Below are 22,126 nucleotides of genomic sequence, written 5' to 3'. Positions count from 1 at the left end.
ATTTTTTTTTACTTCATTGTATAATTTTTTTTTTAAAATGGTATACTTATTTTATAAAATCAATATGTATATTAAAAAAATATAAATGTAAAATTCTGGGACAAACAAATAAAATACACAAGAAAATGGTTTAACTGTGTGTTAACATTTTTTGTAACATATGCCAAAAAAACAACATTTGATATAAGTCAAATGATTTTTTGGTTAATGGACTCAGTTATAATGTTGGAAACTACATATATATATATAATCTGTTTAAACACTAGCTTATCGCACAAAGTTACATTATACTACTGCTTTTGTGGGTAAGATTGAGATTCGATGTTGAATGAATATTTGTATTACAATTTTTTTAATAGATGACAGTAACTACTTCTTTTATAGGTATAAATATAATTATTTTTATTTGTATGCAATTCATAAAAAAACTAATTAAATTGAATAAACTTATACTAATTATCTTAAATTATTTCTTGGTCATGTATTGTAGTTGAAAACATGAACATGTCATGTAATATCCAATTTAGTATTTTTTGTTATTGAGTTCTATACTGATAAGGTTAAAAAGACAGAAAGGTTAAAGCCGAAAGATTGGTAGAAAAATGGAAAAGTTAATCAGAAGACTAAAAATTAAATAAGAAATTAATAAACAATTAAATAGTAAAATAGTGTAAAAACAAAGGTAATATATTTAATAAATGTTAGGAACAAAGAGAAAAAACTTAAATGGGTTTTACACATAAATGAGTACTATAAATAGGTTACTAGCTTAAGAGGTAAGTAAAGTAAATTTTATCTCATAATTAACTAAAATCAATTTTAACTTTATCATCAGAGCTCCTTGCAATTACACACCTACCAGTGAGCGGATACCGAGACCAAAGACCGAGAGATCAAATTGACTCAGTCCAGCAAGTAAGAGTCCACAAATCATATCGAAACCCAAACCCAAACCCAAATCAAATAGAATAAGTTTTAAAAGATTATGTCTTAAAAATAAAAATATAAATAGGATTCTTAATTGAGGAATACAAACATATAAAAGTTAAAAGATAATCATTAACCATTAGTATATTCTGTAGTTAGTTGAATACTTCTAAAGTCGCACCTCCCTTATAGCATCTAACTTGTTAGATATGATTATTCTTCAATTAAATACTTTTGGACTAGAAATACCATAATTAGTTTATTGTTACTTTGTCTTAAACTAATATACTACATTGTATCAAACCTACGAAAATTTATGATTTGTAAATTAAACTATATCGGACATTTTTAAATACAATATTTATATTATTTTTTAACTACACATATCATATAAATTTTGATAAAGAAAAATAAGAAAAAGGACCAAATTGATTATTTTAGTTTACTAAATAACTAAGTAGAAAAATTAAATTAGAGTTGGTTTTGCTCTTACGGTATTAACTTATTATTCAAATCGGTTTTAGATTACTCTAGTTTAATACATTTTAAGCTAAACTTTAGTTTTTAAAGAGTTATAATTAGTTAATTAATAAAATATTCATAAAATTGAATACTAGAAAAATATCACAATAAATAATAAAAAGTATATATATATATATTATTTTATTTTTTTAATTTATTTGACAGAATACTAGAAGTTCTCAGGGGTTACTTGCCGATTAACTAAACAAAATAAAAGCAAATCTATTTCGTGCTGCATTCATCAAATCATATACCTCCGAGGTTTCCTCGTTTATGTCTACTTGTCATTCTTCACATACCAAGTTCCTTCGATTCGATCTCCTTCTCTTTTCTTCTCCACTCTCTCTTTTCATTGTTCGATCAAGTTCATGTTTCATCGTCCTTCTCATTCCCATCATTAAGTTCTAAACGTTTCCTGGTAAACGCTTAGCGATATTATATATTCAATCTTGCGTGTATGTGGCGATAATGACGACATGTCCCCTATTATTTTTTCAAACGTAAACGGAATTTGAAGACCCATTTTTCGCTTTCCCATTCTTCAACCACCGCAAACCCACCACCGCCCCAGAGTTGAATCCTTTTTGTACCCACCCCATCAACTGGCGCTTCATCGGATACCCTGAATTTTGTTCCGGTAAGAAAAGATCGAATTTTTAGCTTTATTCTTTGGGTACCAAGGCTTTTATTTCATGTAAAGAAAGTCCGCTATTCATGTTCTGATTTCGTATTTGAGGTTCTACGTCATGGATATGCGAGGAGATGGGATTTTCCCGGATGAGGTGGTTATTCAAATTCTCGCAAGGCTGCCTGTGAAGTCGCTTTTCAGGTTCAAGACCGTGTGCAAACTGTGGAATAGGTTGTCTTTGGATAAGTATTTTGTTCAACTCTACAATGAGGTGTCTAGGAAGAACCCCATGATTCTGGTCGAGGTTTCTGATTCGTATGGGTCCAAATCTAGCTTAATATGTGTTGATAATTTGAGGGGTGTGTCTGAGTTTTCACTGAGTTTCTTGAATGATAGAGTTAAGGTTCGAGCATCTTGTAATGGCCTGCTTTGCTGCTCTAGTATTCCTGATAAGGGCGTCTTCTATGTCTGTAATCCGGTCACTCGCGAGTACCGGTTGCTTCCCAAGAGTAGGGAAAGGCCTGTGACTCGGTTTTATCCGGATGGCGAGGCTACCTTGGTTGGCCTGGCCTGTGATTCTTCTTATCAGAAGTTCAATGTTGTTCTAGCAGGCTACCATCGCACTTTTGGTCATAGGCCGGATGGGAGTTTCATATGTTTGGTGTTTGATTCCGAGTTGAACAAGTGGAGGAAGTTTGTCTCATTACAAGATGACCATTTCACTCACATGAATAAGAACCAGGTTGTTTTTGTCAATAACGCTCTTCACTGGTTGACAGTTAGCTCTACTTATATACTTGTGCTTGATTTAAGCTGTGACGTTTGGAGGAAGATGCAGCTACCATATGACTTGATTTATGGAAATGGTTATAGGATTTATCTCTTAGACTTTGATGGCTGCTTGTCTGTTATTAAAATCTCAGAAGCATGGATGAACATATGGGTGCTAAAAGATTACTGGAAAGATGAATGGTGTATGGTGGATAAGGTGAGTCTGAGGTGTATCAGAGGAATGGTGCCAGGCATTTTCCCGATCAGTCAGACTGGTGAATATGTTTTTTTGGCAACTCATAAGCAGATTTTGGTGTATCATTGCAAGAGTCAAGTTTGGAAAGAAATGTACTCTGTGAAGTATAGCTCAACACTCCCATTATGGTTTTCTGCTCATGCATATCGCAGCACAATGTTCTCATGTAACTGAGTCACGGTGACTACATCAAATAACTTTTGTACATAAACTTTTAGTTACAAGTGCTTTATATTCATTTAAGCCATTGGTATCTGCTCAAGGTATCATTTATTTCTATTAGTCATGTTAAAATTGTGGTATTGGCTTTGCCATGGAAGCTCCATTATATTGTTCCACCGCTGTCTCTTGTAACTGAGGTGTGGCTTCAATAAATAGTATCTGTACATACATTTGTAGTTGCGTCTGATACTCATTTAGCCATTATTGTTTGCTGAAGATATTGTATTTTTCTGATGCAGTATTTTTATTAAAATTATTTCGTTGACTTTGCTGTGAAGGTCCTATCACAAATATGTTAGTATCATCTATTTGATTTATCTATTCAGTCTCTCACAAATTACAAAATAGGTGAGATTTGTGGCTCTATGAACTAAATATTGTAGCGATGGTAATTGTTAGTGATATTTATGTATTTGATGTGGTGGATACCAGATAATTCCACACTGATTAGGATTACTATGGGCGGGCCTATTTAGAAGAGCTTAGGAAGAATTGAAATTAGCTTCTCTTGTGCATAAGCTAACTTATACTCTCATAAACTTCTCTAAATTTTTAATTTTCACATAAGCTAATTTTTTGCTTGTGGCGAAGTTAATTTCAGTTTTTTCTTTTCATTTTTCTCTCCTAAAAGAGTCTATGGAAAAGTTTGTCCAAACAAAACCTATATATATATATATTATTTAAATAGTCAATTTTTTTTGTTTTTTTTCTTTCCTTTTCTTGATAGGATCTGCATATTAGAATTCCTGATTTCAAATCCTTAACATTATTATCTTTTATTAAGATAATTGTTAGTTATGATCCTATCAATCAGAAGTTTCTTTATTTTATCATTCTGGTACCATATTGTCAGATATGATCCTATTCATTTGGGATCTCTTTCTCCCTTATCAATTAAGATAGTTCTTAGTTATAATGCTCTTATTGAGGGATCCCTCTGTGGCCTTTATTAGGACAAACCTAATTGGAATATTACCAAGACAAGTTATTTTATTTTTCAGAAAAAAAAACTTAATGTAGTCAACACTATGAGTGGGATGATTTCTGATTAGTTAACACTGTAGAAAATTTTACACTATGAGTGCATGTAAATTAAATGTAGTGTATACCCTGTTCACTGTATAGACCAGTTAAATATTTATTCTATTTTATGTCATCTAAGAATCCTGTAGAATTTTAAAAGCCTAGACGAATCCAGTAGAGTTTTACAGTTTCCAAACACCCACAGCCAGTGTCAATGCTCTGGAGCCATTTCTCAGACTTGTGCCTTCTGGATATGCCTTAGTTCCTAGCCTTTGTTTATTACAGCTACCAATGCACAGTCTTTTCTCATACATTGTAGGTTCCTTGACTTTACTTCCAGATTCTGCTTCCTCCCCGTATGTAGGAGCTTTCCAAATATTTGACAGCAAATTGGTTATTTGTTCATCTCCCTGTTGCCTTTCTTTTCGCATTTCTCTTTATCAGAAACATGCACAAGATTACACAACCATCACAGAAAATGCATACATATTCCATACTTACCCACATATGTTACATACTTCGCCCTGTCAGGGTACCATGCTATGTTTCCCTTCAAACCCCTCTGCCTAATCGTTTTCGTATCACTTAAACATAGCTAAGCTTAAGACATACCCCTTCTCAGAGCAGAGCAGAGCTGAAGACTTATTCTAGGGATGAGTTGAATTTATTGATAGCGCTTGGTAGATATCTAGACCCTTCTATTTTACGTGGCGAATTTAGCATTCTTGCTATATAAAAGCATGTGTGCTTGCTTGTGAATAAAACACTTAACACTATGATTAGTGACTGTGCACTCAGCAGCAGTTTACCATCACTGTTTCAGCACTCTTCCTATGCAAATTCATGCTCATTGATAACACTTGCTGGTTGTTACATGAAATGACATTTAGTATCTATCTAACTTCCAAGAGTCCAGACTAGCACTATTTTGTGACAAGCATGAAACACTTTTAAAGGGCATTATTCTGATTGCAGAAGTTTTTTATCTGATAATGTCATATCCTCATCTAAATACTGATCCAGCGATGAAAAACACTAGTTGTTTAGGACTTGCAGATTGCCCTTTGTCCTGTTTGGAAATTTGATAATGAAACAGCTCAAGGTATTATTAAATGCTGTCAGGATTGTATCTGCAACATGGATCTCGTATAGTGGTTTCCTGCAACAAAACTTTTCTTTGAGACTTGATGCTTTGGTGACAGAATGAAAAACTATTGGATTTTTGTATAAGAAATAATATTTTTTTTACTAAATGTAAACCTTAATTTCATTCTTCTATGAAGATTTATTTTTGCTAATTATTACCCCATTTCATATTTTTTTCTACTCCTTCATAAGTCCATTTGTAGTGTTTGAAGGTTTAACTTTTATAAATTCGCTTTAAAATATTTTTTCTGTTTTCATTTTAGTTTTCTTTCTTTTCAGCCTTTCTTAGTCTCTTAATATTTTTCTATTAGATTTAATTTACAAATCCAGTGATTGACAAAAAAAATCCGATAAATTAACCATAAGAACTAAAAGAAAAATAAAATTAGGAGAATAAGTAAGTTATTTCCAATTTTTATACTCATCTTAATTGAATTACGTAATGTGAGAATCGAGTTTGATTATTGGATTAGTTAAATTTTCTTAAGTATACTTAATGAAAATTGAGTGGGACAATATATTGACAGATTGTAAACCAGTCAAACTACCTACATAACTAATAAATAATAAAAATATTAAACATTAGTGATTTTAGTGTAAAAGTGTTGAGAATCTCTTCTTCTTAATTTAATAAGATCATATCAATATCAATGAATCTTGATAATGGTCATTCCAAAATCTTGAAATTATATTTATCTTGGAGATTACGAAGTCCAACCTTGAAAGTTGGAGATAATATTTTCAAGATATCTTAAAAATGTGAGAAACATTAATTATCTATTATCTCTTTAGGAAGAAACCTTCCTCTCATTTTCGATATAAAGGGAACCTATGAAGAAGGGAAATGCAAGTAAGGGAGAAACATAGAGATAATAGATATCCACCATAATTTGAGATTATAAATCATAGTGAAAGGCTAGAGAGACATTGTATTTCATCATTGAGTAAGATTGAGTGTTATTCTCAATATTAGAACTTCTAGTGAACGACCGGAGAGAAACAAATACTGGAATTTCATTCTCATAATGGATGCATTTTCTGGACTAGTTCCCGTGTGAGTTTTTATTTATCAAGTTGAGAATGTTTTCGGACATTAAAAAATTTTCAGTATCTTTATTCTATTTTTGTTATATTTTTTATTATATGTTTATTGTTTTCGCAAGTATCCATTTTGTATCTACATGAGATAATTAGTTCTATTTTTTATTTTTTTAAAAGTTAGTTTTTCTATCATATGAATTACAATTTCTGAATATAATGAACAATTTTTCATATCACATGTTACCAATGTTACCAGCAAATGTTAAATTTCTTAGAAGAGATTCAGATAAAATTTTCCCTTTTATACCCATCCACTGAGTTCTGAGTTGTAAAAATATTCTTATTATTGTTTTGACTTTTATTCTGAGAATAACCTTTTTGAATAGTGACTTGCAAGAATAAAAAAACGTTGAAACATATTGACTTTAAAGATTTTTATTTAAAGTTACAGATGCTACAATCTCTTTTTAATTACTTAAATTGATAACTCAATCCAATTCAATACTAAAAAAGCAGGAAACTCTAATTCTCAATCCCAATTAAATTAATTTAATTTGGTTTAGGTTAAAAGTTAGAATAAATTTAACTTAATCTAACTCAATCACATTTCCTAAAATACATAAAAAAAAACCAAAACTATATTTTATAGGATAAAAAAGTATTTAAGCCTAACTATAAAATAATAAATCATATGATTTATGACAGTTTAAAGCAAAAGAAAAATCTAAAAGGAAAAATTATATTTTCTTTTACAGAACCACAAAACCATGGATAGACACTGAGTTGGGTTTTAAATGAATAAACAAATTACAGTGATTTATGATTGGAGGAGTGTAAATTTTTTTCCCAGTATGAGCTATTTTTTCTAAATAAGGCAAATACACCTAAAGTAATTTCAATAGAATTTAACACCATATTTGTAAAAGAACATTAATTAAGAAAAAAAATAAAATCAACCTCGTTTTAAATTAGATTAGGACGGATAAAAGTGAGATATATTTTAGAAAAATAATAATGTAATATGCTAATTACTAATCATAGATTAAAACTTTGTTTAAAATCATATTAATTAGCATGGGATGGTGGGGGGGCACACGTGAATTAAGGTGTGTTTGGTTGGTTACATGGTAACTCCGTTTGCACTAGAGTGGTTTGTGTTGAAAATGGGAGTGGTGAGTGGATGACACCTTAGCCGGTTCTCCGTCAAGAAACAAAATGCACAAATTGTTATTATCTCTCTAATTCTATTCGCAATTCTGGTTTTCTCACACAGAGAACTCTCTCTCTCTCTCTCTCTCTCACTCTCTCTCTCACACACACACAGATACACACACACGATCCTTCTGCGTTTAGGGTTTTTGATTCTCTTTCTCTCGATGTTCTCTAATCGTAGCGCACCGTAGTTCTAGGTACACGTTCTTGTCATGATCTTGTGCTTTTCCCTGTTTCAGTTTCTTCTGTATGATCACTTGATTATTGTTTTACTTCCTCATATCGAACCCTAATCATTTCCTATTTTTAATTTAGTCACGTGGTCTGCGGTGTTTTATTTATTCTGTGATTTTAGGGTTTATTGTGCACATGTGATATTGAATGCCAATTTTTTGTGTGGGACTACTTGCTATTTGGTCTTAATGTGTGGTTTATTGCGGCACGGTGATTTTGGACTTAATCTATTGTTTTCCTGTGCTAATCAGGTGTCAGAGCAAGTGGAGTTTGAAATGGAATGAGTTGGAGCCTTTCTTTTGAGTAGTTTCCTAAAGTTTTAATAGCTACATGGCTCGGAAGGGTAATCAGCAGAAGAATGGAGTGGACCGTCATGGGTTGAATCACAAAAAGGGGGTTTCTGGTGGTGTGCTTCCGGGAATGAAAGGTCATGGTAAAGAAGGGCCGGTGAAGGTTTTCCCGAGAGAGGAACTCGCTGAGGGTGATAGCGGTGCTGCGCGGACTGCATGTGATGCTACTTCATCAGGTGATGACTTTAACAATGAGCAAAAATCTGAAAATATTTCTCGGAAAGAGAAGAAAGGGATGGCTGGAAAGCATGACCTGGAGGAGTCCTTGCCCTTTGAGAGAGATTCGGGGGATGGCAGTTTGAATTCTGAAGCTTCAGTACAAGAAGAAAATGGGACTTTTCCTAGAAGTAATCAATGTCTTCAGAGTATAAATAGTAGATTGAGCTGTATACTGGATAGTTTGCACCTGAATAGTGTGGTGGATAAATTAGACATTGCCGATAATGTGATAGTTAGGAGATTAAGGTTTTCATTGTTTTCCATGTTCACAGCAATTTCAGAGTGGCTAATCAGGCAGACTCCATTTTTTGTATCTCTTAGAACCATCATGTTTAAAGCCTATCATAATTTCAGAACGAAAGTTGTGCAGACATATCCTGTTATTCTGAAGTGGCTCAAGCATTTTGGAAATGTAATGCTCCTATTATCAGTATTTTGGTTGGACTGTGCACTTCGGGGTATTGATTCTTTTGCACGAATGGGTACAACGCCGTTCTTCTCTGTTATATGGTGTAGCATATTTTCCGTGATTAGTATGATAGGGGTGCTCAAGTTTCTTGCTGTCCTGGTAAGCCCTGGTCACCCTTGTTTTTTATTACTTGGAGTTAATCTGATAAAAATAATCTTAATGATGGAAGTTTTTATAGCTATAATAATTAATTAATTAATTTTAGTAGTTTTTTCGAAGACACTCACACTCCTTGTGTAGATGCACTATCTGTATTGTAGTATTTTCTGTTGATCAATTTCCTACAGTTGAATTTAATCACTCTAGGATAGAAAAGTGAGACGAAAGAATGTTAATTGAACAGTTAGATTGAAAATCTATCTCTCTTTCTGTAGACGTGCATCTTATTTCTTTATATATGCATTTCTTTTTATTTTTATTTTACTGTCTTAAGATGCTTCATAATGGATGCATTTTCCAACTTCCCAGTACACTGTTCTGCTTGTTGCAATTTAGGTAAGATATGGTAGCGATAACTCAGCGAGAGGAAAGAAAATGTTTTGTTTTGTCCAATTAATAAACACCCGTGTGGGGTGGGAGTGTTCATAACAAATTACAAAATCTATTGTGCAATTTGTTTCAGTTTTTGAATAGTTGAATCAGCTTGGGTTGCATAGTCTTGTAACTATTTGACTTTTGAACTCCACATGTAACAAACATAATAATTTGGATGAATTTAGCGAGCATGGTACTCTTTAGTTCTACATATTTTTTCTTACATTTGTATTTGGATGTTTTGTGCATTTGTTCATTCTATTCGCTTTCTCAATCGGGGCTGGTATTTTTTTTTTCTCTTCCTATACTAACTAGCTTTTGTAATTGATTAGGGCCTGGCTGCCTTGATTGGATTTTTTCTTGGGCTCATGCTTGCAATCTTGGTAGTTGCAATCATTGGAGTTGTTATCTTGTGGTTTTGTGGTAGCTTTTGGACAACGGTATTTTTCATCATCCTTGGAGGTGATGTGTTTGCCCTTCTATTTACCTTTGAACATATTGTTGGTTTATTGTGGCATTCTTTCTATGATAGTTGGGTATGTATGTTATACAGCCTTATGCATGCAATGTTGTTAAAACCGCGAGTATACTCGCAAACTCGTACGATTCAATGAGTTTAGAGGAGAAGGCAAGGTGACTCAGACGGCGGATTGTGACCTGCGTGGATCATAGTGAGTAAGCATGTTGCTTGGTGAAATGAAGGATCGTTGGACTTGATCCTCCTACTCGTCTCCTTTTCTTCTAGGTTTAGTAAGTAAATCTGAAAGAACCTCTAAAAATCATCTCCTGAAACGAACCCATTGCTTGCCACTGCTCGCTCTCCACCGTTGCGTTCGTCACCACCCGCTCTTGCCGTCATCGCTCGCCATTGGTTGCGTTCGCCGTCGCCACTGCTCACCGACCACTCTCACTGCTGCTATTCCTCTCTATTCTTTTCTGTTTATTTTTTCTGATCTGTTCTGCTCCTCGTAGCCTTGTTTATGTTGGTATCAACCGGTGTAGCCTTGTTTATGTTGGTATCAACCGGTGTAGCCTTGTTTTATGTTGGTATCAACCGGTGTTGCCTTGTTTTATAATGGCATCAACCAGTGCTATGGTGTTTTATAATGACATCAAGCAGTGACGGTTTACTAATATGAAGGACTTCCTTGGATAGTTTCTTAGTTATTTTATGCATAAACTTTTATGAATTATGAATCTATTTTTAGTTGTGTTATGCATTGAATATTATTTTTTCATATATTAGTAACTCTTATGAGTCGAGTTACGATCCTCGAGTTACGATTTTTTAACTTCTTTCCGAACCTCCTACTATAAAAATATATATTTATTCTGCTTGATGTATTTTCTTGCCAAACATACTAAATAATTTTATTTGAATTCAGGATTGGCATTTATGTTCAGTCATGAACGGGTGGCACTACTTATCACCACAGTGTATTCTGTCTATTGTGCATGGCTGTATGTTGGGGGGCTTGGTTTGCTATTGGCTTTCAATTTAGCTTTTATATCTAGTGATGTCCTGATATACTTCCTCAAGAAAAACATAGATCAACAGAGTAGATCCAATCCTTTTGAACAAAGAGCTGGAATGCATGGTCAACCAGGATTTAGTGATGGATCAACACATGCTTCTTCCTCTGAAAATGGACCGGGACCATCTGCAGATCGCAGCGCTGGCATCCCTTCAACTAGTGGGGTTGATTCTGATGTAACTTCTGAAGAGGAAGTCGTTCGTTTGTTGAACTGCTCTGATCACTATGCAGCACTGGGCTTGATGCGGTATCAAAATATAGATGTTTCAATACTAAAGCGGGAATATAGGAAAAAGGTTAGTGTCACTCTCTACTTGCTGTTATTCTTTACTTTTGAAGCTTCTTTCTAAGATTTTGTTTTGTTTTGAGTTATTAGTGGTTGGATATTGAGTTGGATGATGAAATTTATTTTTCTTCTAGAACTCAAATACAATTCTTTCTTTTGCCTGATAATTCTTTAAACAACCTCTGTTTTCACTGATTATCAGGCAATGTTGGTACATCCTGACAAAAATATGGGTAATGAAAAGGCTGCTGAAGCATTTAAGAAACTTCAAAATGCGTATGAGGTGAGTTTTAAGTTTTTTTCACCCTGAAAATCAAGGGATAATTCTTCCCTAATACTATATGGTTGTAATGCTTTCCAGATTCTAATGGATTCCTTGAAGCGAAAAGCTTATGATGATGAGCTAAGGAGAGAGGAGCTTTTAAGTGTATTTCGTAGATTTCATGATGCTCCTCATATGGTATGATTTATGCATTTTTTTTTTCTATCAATTTTAGTATTTGGGAAGTGGAAAAGGAACATTATGGGTCATGGAATCATAATAATATTGACACATGGTGATCAGGAATAGTATTCATTATTGTTGGGGTTAAGATCCATGGAAAGGTCAAAGACTTCAATAAGGATGAATGTTTGTTGTTTGGGAATGGTTACAGATTAGTGAAGTTTTTTTACTGTGGTGTGTGTATATATATGTATGTGTAGGTAGGTAGACAGATAGTTTTCTCACCATTACTCTTGGAGTAACTTAACCTCTCCTCACACACACGCACACACTGTTCATAGAAATTTTTTAGATCACCATTGATGGCATAGCTCAAGTTAAGAGACAAGAATCCCAGACAACGAAATTGTAATGACTAGTGTTTCAATGCTGATTTTAGAATATTTATACGTAATTACTTTGGATATGCATCTGACATGTGCTCATGAATTTATTGTTCTTTATATGGAAGGTGCAGTTTGTTTATAGACTCTGCAGTTCGTTTAGAGAACCTTGCAATTTAGCTTTTGATTTAATTATACTCTTGTCTAACTCTTTCTGTGGATGCAACTAATTTGTCAGAATGGTAGGCATGGATTCTTTCCTTCAGGATTTGCCCGGCCTGATGCAGATGGCAAGGATCCATTTGGTGATTCAAGGCGAATAGCCTGCAAAAGGTGTGGTGGTTTTCATGTCTGGATACACACCAAGAAACAAAAGTCTCGGGCAAGATGGTGCCAGGTGTCTTCTTAATCTTTATTGTTCTCAATGAAGCCTAAGTAGCATGCTTAACAGACAATTGGCTTCATATATTATTATATTAATAATTGCAAAATATATGCCAGTAGCATATTTTCTATATAGAGTATTTTTCACACATATGATGGTAGTGTTTTAAGGTGGGTTATTTTGTTTTAAAGGATTGCCAAGATTTTCATCAAGCTAAGGATGGGGATGGATGGGTGGAACAATCTTCCCAACCATTTCTTTTTGGCTTATTGCAGAAGGTAAGTATCACTGTGTTGTATTGAAAATCTTATCGGAGAACACCTTAAAACCTGTAGTTCAATTTTTTTTCTTTAGCCAATTCCTGTTCTATGAGATGCAGTCAGAATACAATTTTGCTTAGTACTTTGAATTGTTTTTCTTTTAGGTGGATGCTCCTTCAGCATATGTGTGCGCTGGTAGCAGGATATACGATGCCTCCGAATGGTATATCTGTCAGGTAATTTAGTGCATTAGAGGATTTATGTGCTTGGCTAGCAGTCTCTTTGATTATTAAATGGACCACCGGCTTCGCAATGAGGTATTTGAACGAGGAATTTATGAAGAACTGTGTTTTCTCCTGCTATGAAATGTAAAATAGTGATATGGGCATTTCTATAGTTTCCAGATGCTAGCTACGTCATCTCGTTAGATTGTCTGATTGTTAACAATTTCACATGTTCATGCTGCATAGCTTGACCATTGAGACTTATGAGGAGATTAAAGATTCACAAGGTATTGATGATGAACAAATTTCTTGCAGGGCATGAGATGTCCAGCGAATACACATAAGCCAAGTTTCCATGTTAACACCAGTTTAATGTCTAAGAATAATTCTGGCAAGGGGACTAGTTCAGCTCAAAGAGGTGGGCGGATGCCAACATCTAATATCGAAGAAACCATGACTGAGGAAGAATTCTTTGAATGGTTACAGAATGCAGTACAGGCAGGGGTCTTCGACAATTTTAGTGGCACTGCACCAGAGAGCCCATCTCCCAAATCTGGAAATGGGATGAAAAGTCCTGGCAGTAGTAGTGGTGGTGCCAGTGCGAGTGGCAGCAGCAAGAGAAAGAAAAAGGGAAAAAAGCAATGGTGATAACCAGAAAATGTTATATCTCATTGTGGCCAGATTGCCTTGAGCACTACCAAGGCTTGAAAAACATGTAAGTTTCAAAGCTGCTATCTGTTAAATGAATGAAGCCCCAGAAATTGAGTTGGAGCCATATTGTACAGCGTTATTTTTTTTCTCAAAGTGTAGATTTTGTTGTCCAATAAATTTTTTGGTAATATTTTAGCCTTTTTAATACAGCCTTGTATTGTACCAATGATCCTCCTGCCCATGATTTTCTTATTGCAAGGATCAAGCTGGGTCTTCTAAGCAGTTAGAAAATCTGATTCGTAATATCCCCGCCGAAGGAACACTTTCATGATAATTGTATGTATCCCCATAAGAAATTCTCAACAGCCGTAGCATTAGGGTATACCATACTAGTACCTTAGTGGCATCGATACAAAACTATGAATATCTGGCAAGTTAATTAAATATTTAGCTAATTTAGATAATAAATTACTGTCATTGCATGCATTGAATTTTGACAAGATATGAATGTTAGGCATCAACAGTGTTTTTGTTTTAGGAAAACTTTTCTTTGATAGTAAAAAACACGTACTTCACATCTTATAATAATGTAATAATATTTTAAATTAAAAATAAAAATAAAAAATAATTTATTAGGATGTTAGGTGTATGCTTGTATTTATATAATTGATCGCGACAATTTAACCTATATTAAAAGTCTTAATAACTGGGTTCAGACCAAAAAATATCTCTAACATAGTTTATTAACATAACTTTTTTCTTGTTTCTTAAGCTATTTTTACAATACGTAAATATTTACTTTTATTTTTTATAAACTAAAGCTATTTTCCACTGGAGGTAAATATATGATTTAATTCATAAAGGATATTGCTTGTGTTATTTATCTTTTAAATATTTTGACATACGTTAGTTTCTAAATTGATCAATTTGTTGACAAGTTCTGCTGGTGATTAATTTGAACAAAACAAAACGGAAATTTGCTAAATAGTTGTATCATCTTACGTGGCATAATTTGTATATTTATGTAAAACAACTTCTTTCAAATAAAAGCTATCAGCTAATTTGTAACTTTCTCCTCTAAAATAAGTATGCTACTTTTAGATTTACTAGAATTATTTTTTCTAAATAATAAAGAAAAATGGGAGAAATGAAAATTAATATATTATTTTCGTTAATAAAATTAAAATTTAAAACATTAAATTAAATTTCCTAAAACACAAAAAACACATTTTAGTTAAAAACTATATATAAAACTAATTCTGACACACGTTTTAATTATATTAAAAGATTAAATTAATTTTTCGTCAGCTTTTTTTTTGGTGCAGTTTTAAAATATATTTTTGTTTTGGTAGTCAGCTTTTGAACTCATTGATAAGTTCCATTGAGCTGTGATTAAATTCATAATTTATAAAATAAAATAATCATACAGATATGGGTTACGTGTCCAAAACAAAACGCACCCCACTGTAACAAGTCACTTGAAGTCTGCGAGTGTGTGTAATTCACCGCTCTCTCTCTCGCTCTCTCCATGGACGCAAATTCACTGCTCCAGGGTTCTTCTCTTGCACCTTCTTATCCCCTCCCTAAGCTTTCAAAAACCACCATGACGACAACCAACTGCGTTAGATTCAATTTCAACCACAACCCATGCGTCATATTCGCTAATGGGTACCCTACTTCTTCTTCTCTGCTTCCATTTTCTATTCACAATAAGCCCAGTAAATCAGCATCACTGATTGTGAGTGCCCGCAAGAAAGACAAGAAATATGATACCCATAGCTCCGTACCCCAACCTGACGAGTCCACGGGTTTCTTCCCCGAAGCTATTTTACTTAAAAAGGTCACTTTTTTACCCAACCCTCCATTTGCTTTTCTCTTCCCCTCTCAGTTTAATATGATTTTCTCGGTTGCTGCAATTTTCCATCAGTTTGTTTTTTTAGGGCAAGACGACACCCTTTAGAAGACTAGTTCAGCTTAAACTTGGGTGTTTGTTTGAAGGGAGTGTTCCTAACAGTCTAGAAAATTTTGATGTTATATGCCACTCGTTATTGCGTAATTGTCTGTTGAATTTAGTTAAATTAACTGTGATTATTCTTTATGAGATGGAGATGAAGTTTCTTTTTTATATTGATTTTTTTTTGGAATTGCGATTTTCAGAGATCGGTTGAGGAAGAAGGGAAGCTTCTCCCGGAGTTTGAAGATGCCGAGGAAAGTGAGTGGTCATGGTTCAACTGTTTAATCTGTCTAGACTCTTAGGGCTAGTTACTTGCATCTGTATTGACAGGCTAAACTGCTAGGGATTACGGAGCTGAGATTATTCCTTTTGATCATTTTTAATTTTGATTTACAGGAGAACTCTTTGAAACGCTAATGCTTGAGCTTGACAGTGATATGAATGCTGAAATATGTACGTATATTCTTTTTCCTTTCTGTCGGATAAGATATTTTTATTGAAGTAGGAACTCTGTTACATCTCTTTCGTAATTATTTTCATTGTGTAATTCTTTTAGTTGTTTGTGAGCGGTCTAGTCTTATATGTATATTGTTGTTCAAATAGTATAGTAATAATGTGATGGATCGTTCCCTTCGAAGATTTGGTCTTTGCAGGGTATCCAGAGCTCACAAGATTTAATAAGCAATCACAATCTGTACAGATTTTTTTCCTTTATCCAATGACATCTGTTGATTCATACAAGCAGATATGTCATTTGTCATCGTTCAATCTTTTGCGGTGAAATTATAGATGTTTGCCCTCAATTTTATTTTTTTTAGTTTTGTCACAATCAATTTCCATCCATTCTGAAAATTTAAGTTACATGTGTGTGCGTAGAGGGTAGGTCTGGGTGCACCAGTAAGGTTGTTGTCTTGTTTCCTGAAGGTATCTTGGACACAGTCTTTCCACTTGTGGGGATAAGATAAGGCTATGCACATCTACTGTTGACTGACCCTGCTAATTGGGAACATTGTGTAGTAAGTGACTTGTGTGCACGTGCACGCTTGTTTTCCATTTAAGATGTCACATGACTTCTTATTATAGCTACCAATCTTCTGCCAGTGCATAGTAAACTAAAAGATCTTGGTGCTAACTGCTCTATCTTACACCACACTGCTTTCTTACCTCTGCAGTGCGCCACTATGAGATCATGTACTTAATTCATGAGAAGCATGAAGATGAGGTTGCTGCTGTCAACCAGAAAATTCAAGGTAATGTCCATTGTTTACCCTGTATCATTTTGTAGTAACTGTTCATATTCCCTGATGCCATGTGGAATGAGTTTAATAGTTTAACATTTCTATCTATGAGTGACGTCCTACTGTAGCCATCCATAGAATGGCTAGGTGGTTATCAGGCGGAGGCTGGTGTTCTATGACATACTTATAACTGGCTAGGTGTTTTCTTACTGCCCTTATAATGCTATTTTTTTATTCGGCCTTTGCCAAAAGTTAACAATTCATAGCCTCATAGCTGGTAAATATTTTCTCTAATGCCCTATCTGGAATTTTCATTAGGGATTTTAATACTTCTGTTCTTAATTCATTCAGTAGGAAAAGATGGCTTAGCAAAACTTTTGCACTAGATATACTTCATCCTCTGTCAATATCAGGTAGTCTCAATGATCCATAGAACTGATGGTGGTAAAATATATAAGTTGTGGAATAACAAAGAATAAACAGTCATTATATCTGATAATTGGACTTATGTTTTGGGCATCAAACGAAAAAGGCAGTAGATACAACGGTTCCTTGATATGGTCGTATTGGTTTCTTAAAAAGTTGCTGCGATCTACAGATGAAAAAAAAAGATTTTCCGACTATTGTGGTTATTTTTCTAAATATTTTGCTAACATTGACAGACTTTCTGAGGGAGAAGAAAGGGCAGGTTTGGAGGCTGAATGATTGGGGTATGAGAAGGTTAGCTTACAAAATAAAGAAAGCTAATAAAGCCCACTACATGTTGATGAACTTCGAGTTGGATGCAAAATATATCAACGACTTGAAGACTTTGTTGGACCAAGATGAAAGAGTTATTCGGCATCTTGTGATAAAGAGGGACGAGGCAATCACTGAAGATTGCCCTCCACCTCCGGAGTTTCATACTCTGCGTGCAAATGCAGACGATATCGAGGATGAAGAATTTGATGAAGAGTATGACGATGACTGGGATGGTGAAGACGAGGTTGATGGTGATGATGATGGTATTATATATGTAGATGGTGATGAAGATGAAGACATGGATTCAAGAAATGAGACATCTGCAAATGTTACACTAGCAGAAGAAACAAGAGAGTTGAGGGCTGAGAACGTAGGTAGGTAAGTAAGTGTTATCTTTTGTCCTTCATTCTTTTGTTTCTTGGATTCCATAGAAATGTACGACGTTATGCATCTAAAATATAGGATTATCTCAGTGTCTTTTTTGCTCATGTTACCAGCTCATAGAATATTTGTATGATGAATTGCAAGGGGTAATGAAAACATTTACTGCCACAATACATTTGGATAAATTTTCTATAACACTTCTAAGAACCAAAAGTAAGAAGAATAAATAGAATGAACTTTTCTATAAGCTAAAATTAATTTTATTTTTTTATAAAATTTGTTTAAATTTTTTCTAAACTTGTTTGTGGAAAAAATTGTTTAAGTATGTCTTATAATTAAGTTTTGTCCATTTTGTACAAATTTTAATCAATTCTTTTAATTGGGAAATGATTTGAGTGTTCTCGTGTGAATTTTGACTACATTCTTGTTCAACAAACTGCAATAGATAATCACCAACTAATAATTGGCTTCTCATCTCATTGGTTGGTATAAATTGTGGATTATGAATTTGTTGAAAAATGGGAGTCATTCATATAAAGTAGTTTTAGCTTGATTGTAGATTACGAGCGTTTAACTAAACGCAAAACCATATTAATTAGTCATTATTAGTTTTTATGTAAATAATTTTTAAAATTAAATTAACAAAGTAAAAATTACTGGTAAGAAAAAGATTAATAATTGAGAAATTATTTATAATTTAATTGCATTATTAATGCCATTGCTTGAAATTGTTCTGTTATTTAATTGTAAAGTAAAATATCTAAATATTAACATTACTTAGTGCCATAAGAGTAGAAACTACTCACTTGAATAATCATATTTTAGTAAGAAACAAAAGAATAAGTAGTTTTTTTTATAAATATATATTCAAAACAATTAGATTGGTTGGAGAAAAAAAGCCTCGAGTGAATCCGTGCTACTTGGAGAGCATTTTTTACTAAAATGGAAACAAATGAATAAAATGGAGAAACGAAATAATCTGTTCAAATTCATATAATTTGTTATTGGATTGGATTTGATATTTTATTCAAACTAATCCAAATCAGTAGTTTATTTTTATAATTAGATAATCTAACTTGTATGCTTAAAGTTTAACCAAACCGTGGACAGCACGTAACAACTGACTGCTCACTTGTTTTTTTTTTCTTTTCTTAAATCAATCCTTAATTTAATTATTCATAATTTTGATCACCTATTTTTTAAAATCTACAGTTGTTATTCAAACTTCAAATGTGTAGATGTTTATTTGTTTTACTTTTAAATTTTAATTAATCAAATTATTTTATAATATCTTAAATCAAAATCACGATATTAATTAAGGGTGCTATATATTAACCCTCTTAAAAGTAAAAAATACACTTCACACTTTAATAACTTAATATTTTTATACATATTTTTCAATATAAAAATATTATTATATTTTTTACTCATAGTGTAAACAAAACTTTTCTCATTAAATTAAACTGAACCAAATTTACAAGTTGGTGAAAAACAGTGACTTGATCTATATCATCCACAAGGCAATACCTTTTCACACAATTTTTTTTTCTCACATTTTTTTTCTCAATAATAATAAATTAAATTCAAGAATGAATTTTTTTCTCAAGAATAAATTAAATTCAACAAATGAATAAATTAAATATGATTAAATAAGAGAAAAAGTTGTCTCAACCTTTTTCCATTAAAATGTCCTTTTTCTATTAAATGTCCTTTACCAACCTTTTTTCATTAAAATGTCCTTTTTCTATTAAAATGTCCTTTACCAATCTTTTCCATTAATCTATTAAAATGTCTTTTACCAATCTTTTCCATTAAAATGTCCAGCAAAATAAACATCATAAATATCCATGTCCTAACAACATCCCAACGAAAATACATCTTTTTCTAAAATGAAAAGTTTTATTTATAAAATATATATTACCAAAGAGAGATAACTTGTTCAAAAATTGCAACGAAAGTAGAAAGTTACATTCTTAATATAATTCTTAATATAATAGTTTCCTTTATTATGATATAGTTTCCTTACTGTAATAGGAAAAACAGAGTTTGATTTGTAAAAGACATGGTGAAGCTTTAGATGGAATGCTTCAAGTAAGATCTTGCTATTCGACCACTTCCTCCTTTGGGGTAGAAGCCACCAGGAACACGTTCATCACCTGTTCCATATATTATCCTCAATATTTCCTCTGGGGTTCTTGAATATGCCAGTGACTCTTTGTCACCAGCCAGAATATTCCCATCAGCATCATTCTTAGCTACGTCAAGACCCTCATCTTTCACACCTTCGTTTCCCAGCTTGTTCCTAAGGGTTGAAATGCGATCTGTGAACTCTCCCACGCTCAATCCATAGGGATGCACCCGTTGCGTTTTCCGTTCATACAAAATTGCTCTTATAACTGCATCTTGTCCTGACTCTACTCCTAGAAGCCCTGCTACAAGCTGTTCATGTACATGCACCAAAAATGGAATACAAATAACTGATTCAAATTTATTGTTCAGGAGTTGATTAGCAGTGCAGGGTTTGAGAATTTACCTTCCTGGAAGTAGCATTTTGCAGCATTGGATTGGCACCAACATAGCCAGTGAGGCCAACATAGGGAATAAGGTAAGATGCAAGAAGATAGTTGATTGAATTAGCATAGGGGTCGAAGGGTGGCCTCAGAGTTCTCCCAATCGCCTTATCCATTACTTTGGCAAAAGATGAAGAGCTTAGATCCAGCAGAGGCCTAGGGAATCCTTTCACTCTGCTCTTTATGGCCCTACAACAAATAACACCCAACAACACTTCACAAATGTTCTCCATAATTTTTCATTTCTTGGCTAAAAGTAGATAGAGAAAGAACAAAACCTCAAGTGTCCAACTTCTTGCAAACCAAACTGATATATGATATCCTTAATAAGGCTGTCAAGTTTGGCAGATTTGGCACCTATGGGAGGGTCTCCTCCCTCAGCCAGTTCTGGAGCAATCTTATCCAACCCATGACCCAAAGCTCCAAACAAGAAGAACTCAGCCTCCAAGTATTCTAAGTTTAGAGGGAATTCTAAAAGATCAACATCTGATTTTGGGGCTGATGCTCTTGCAATGAGCACAGAAGAAGAATAACATTCTGGGAAAAACAAGGGAAGGACAAAGGAAGCAAGCAAAACAACAAAAGAGACTCTGATTCTGGAAGTCTGAGGTGCCATGTGAGGCTTTTTTTTTCTATGTGATGATGATCATATAGTGATGATCCACACACTCTTATATAAACCCTTTCGGTTCATGCAGCTATGCATGGAAATGATACCTGTCAAGGTATGCAACTCTGTCCTACTTATGGATTTGCTACGTGGGGATGATCCTAGCCACGTGGATTTTTAGACCATATAGGTTGCGTGATAAAACATGTCTTTTCTTTCTTGAAAAAATCAAACCGTCTGTTTCTCTGTACCTGAATCTTGCTGCATGCTTTTATGGTACAAGGTTTGGTTTACTTTTGGTTCTTGCTTTCTACTTTTATGAAAGGGTAATAATAAATTGAAAACTCACAATTTTTTATAGCTTTAATATTATTATTTTAATATCTTCGCATTTAATAGCTTTAGTTATAAATTATTACACTATAATAATAAATAAATCTATTATTTTAATTAATATTCATATAATTAGATTTATTTAGACTTTAACTTTTATTTGTGTTAATTTGATGTTTTTAGAGTAAATGGACAAAATATGCAAAAGTCGAAGTTGTTTCTTGAATCAAAACAGAAAACCAATTCGGAGGATAAGAAAGAAAAAATAAAATTTACAATACCTCAGAAACAAAATATTGGGTTTATTGTTAAGTTTTCAGTTGAATCAAATCGGCGCATCTTCAATTTGGTTTAGCTCCATTGGAGGATTGAGCAATGAATAATCTTTAGAGAATCTGTGAGGAATCCACTGGTCGAAGAACTTAGGAGTCAATTTACATTCTTTACCGATCTAAATTATCATTTATATTTTTTTGCTTAACGATCACAACCATTTTGCTTCACTGTTATTGCTAATTTTCATTGTTTGCATATAGGTTTTGAATTCTATTAACTGAAATCACTAATAGATTC

General features: G+C 33.4%; 4 protein-coding genes across 6 annotated transcripts; 3 read left to right on the top strand and 1 right to left on the bottom strand.

Annotated features, from left to right (window-relative positions):
- The first annotated feature begins 1,667 nt into the window (after positions 1–1,667).
- LOC137831963 (F-box family protein) lies at positions 1,668–3,591 on the top strand. The gene is made up of 2 exons (XM_068639885.1): positions 1,668–2,086; positions 2,186–3,591. The coding sequence occupies exon 2, from the start codon at positions 2,196–2,198 to the stop codon at positions 3,276–3,278; it is 1,083 nt and encodes a 360-aa protein (XP_068495986.1). The 5' UTR covers positions 1,668–2,086; positions 2,186–2,195; the 3' UTR covers positions 3,279–3,591.
- A 3,975-nt stretch (positions 3,592–7,566) lies between these two features.
- LOC137831957 (Chaperone DnaJ-domain superfamily protein) lies at positions 7,567–14,028 on the top strand. Of its 2 annotated transcripts, none has more exons than XM_068639878.1 (10): positions 7,567–7,708; positions 8,234–9,119; positions 9,887–10,016; positions 10,940–11,385; positions 11,578–11,658; positions 11,737–11,835; positions 12,442–12,600; positions 12,780–12,866; positions 13,013–13,084; positions 13,388–14,028. In XM_068639878.1, exons 2-10 carry the CDS (start codon positions 8,313–8,315, stop codon positions 13,718–13,720), a joined length of 2,214 nt encoding a protein of 737 aa, XP_068495979.1. In that variant the 5' UTR covers positions 7,567–7,708; positions 8,234–8,312; the 3' UTR covers positions 13,721–14,028. The 2 variants fall into 2 exon arrangements, with proteins under 2 accessions (XP_068495979.1, XP_068495978.1); XM_068639877.1 differs by having other exon boundaries at positions 7,613–7,945.
- A 1,097-nt stretch (positions 14,029–15,125) lies between these two features.
- On the top strand, positions 15,126–18,144 carry LOC137831956 (Translation elongation factor EF1B/ribosomal protein S6 family protein). 2 transcript variants are annotated; one of them, XM_090302991.1, is made up of 6 exons: positions 15,217–15,563; positions 15,881–15,935; positions 16,074–16,130; positions 16,602–16,693; positions 16,850–16,927; positions 17,578–18,144. In XM_090302991.1, coding segments are annotated over exons 4-6 (540 nt in total). In that variant the 5' UTR covers positions 15,217–15,563; positions 15,881–15,935; positions 16,074–16,130; positions 16,602–16,692; the 3' UTR covers positions 18,039–18,144. The 2 variants fall into 2 exon arrangements, with proteins under 2 accessions (XP_068495977.1, XP_090159117.1); XM_068639876.1 differs by lacking the exon at positions 16,602–16,693 and having other exon boundaries at positions 15,126–15,563.
- A 1,764-nt stretch (positions 18,145–19,908) lies between these two features.
- On the bottom strand, positions 19,909–21,328 carry LOC137831955 (desiccation-like protein). Its single transcript, XM_068639875.2, has 3 exons — positions 20,889–21,328; positions 20,574–20,799; positions 19,909–20,479 (listed from the first exon to the last, which is right to left on the bottom strand). Exons 1-3 carry the CDS (start codon positions 21,224–21,226, stop codon positions 20,114–20,116), a joined length of 930 nt encoding a protein of 309 aa, XP_068495976.1. The 5' UTR covers positions 21,227–21,328; the 3' UTR covers positions 19,909–20,113.
- Positions 21,329–22,126: the final 798 nt, after the last annotated feature.

This window comes from Phaseolus vulgaris, chromosome 6, assembly GCF_051622355.1.
Source record: "Phaseolus vulgaris cultivar YP4 chromosome 6, ASM5162235v1, whole genome shotgun sequence".
In the NCBI taxonomy this organism is placed as follows: Eukaryota; Viridiplantae; Streptophyta; class Magnoliopsida; order Fabales; family Fabaceae; genus Phaseolus; species Phaseolus vulgaris.
The sequence above is the reverse complement of the archived record's forward strand: the minus strand, read 5'-3'. Positions and strand labels throughout refer to the sequence as shown.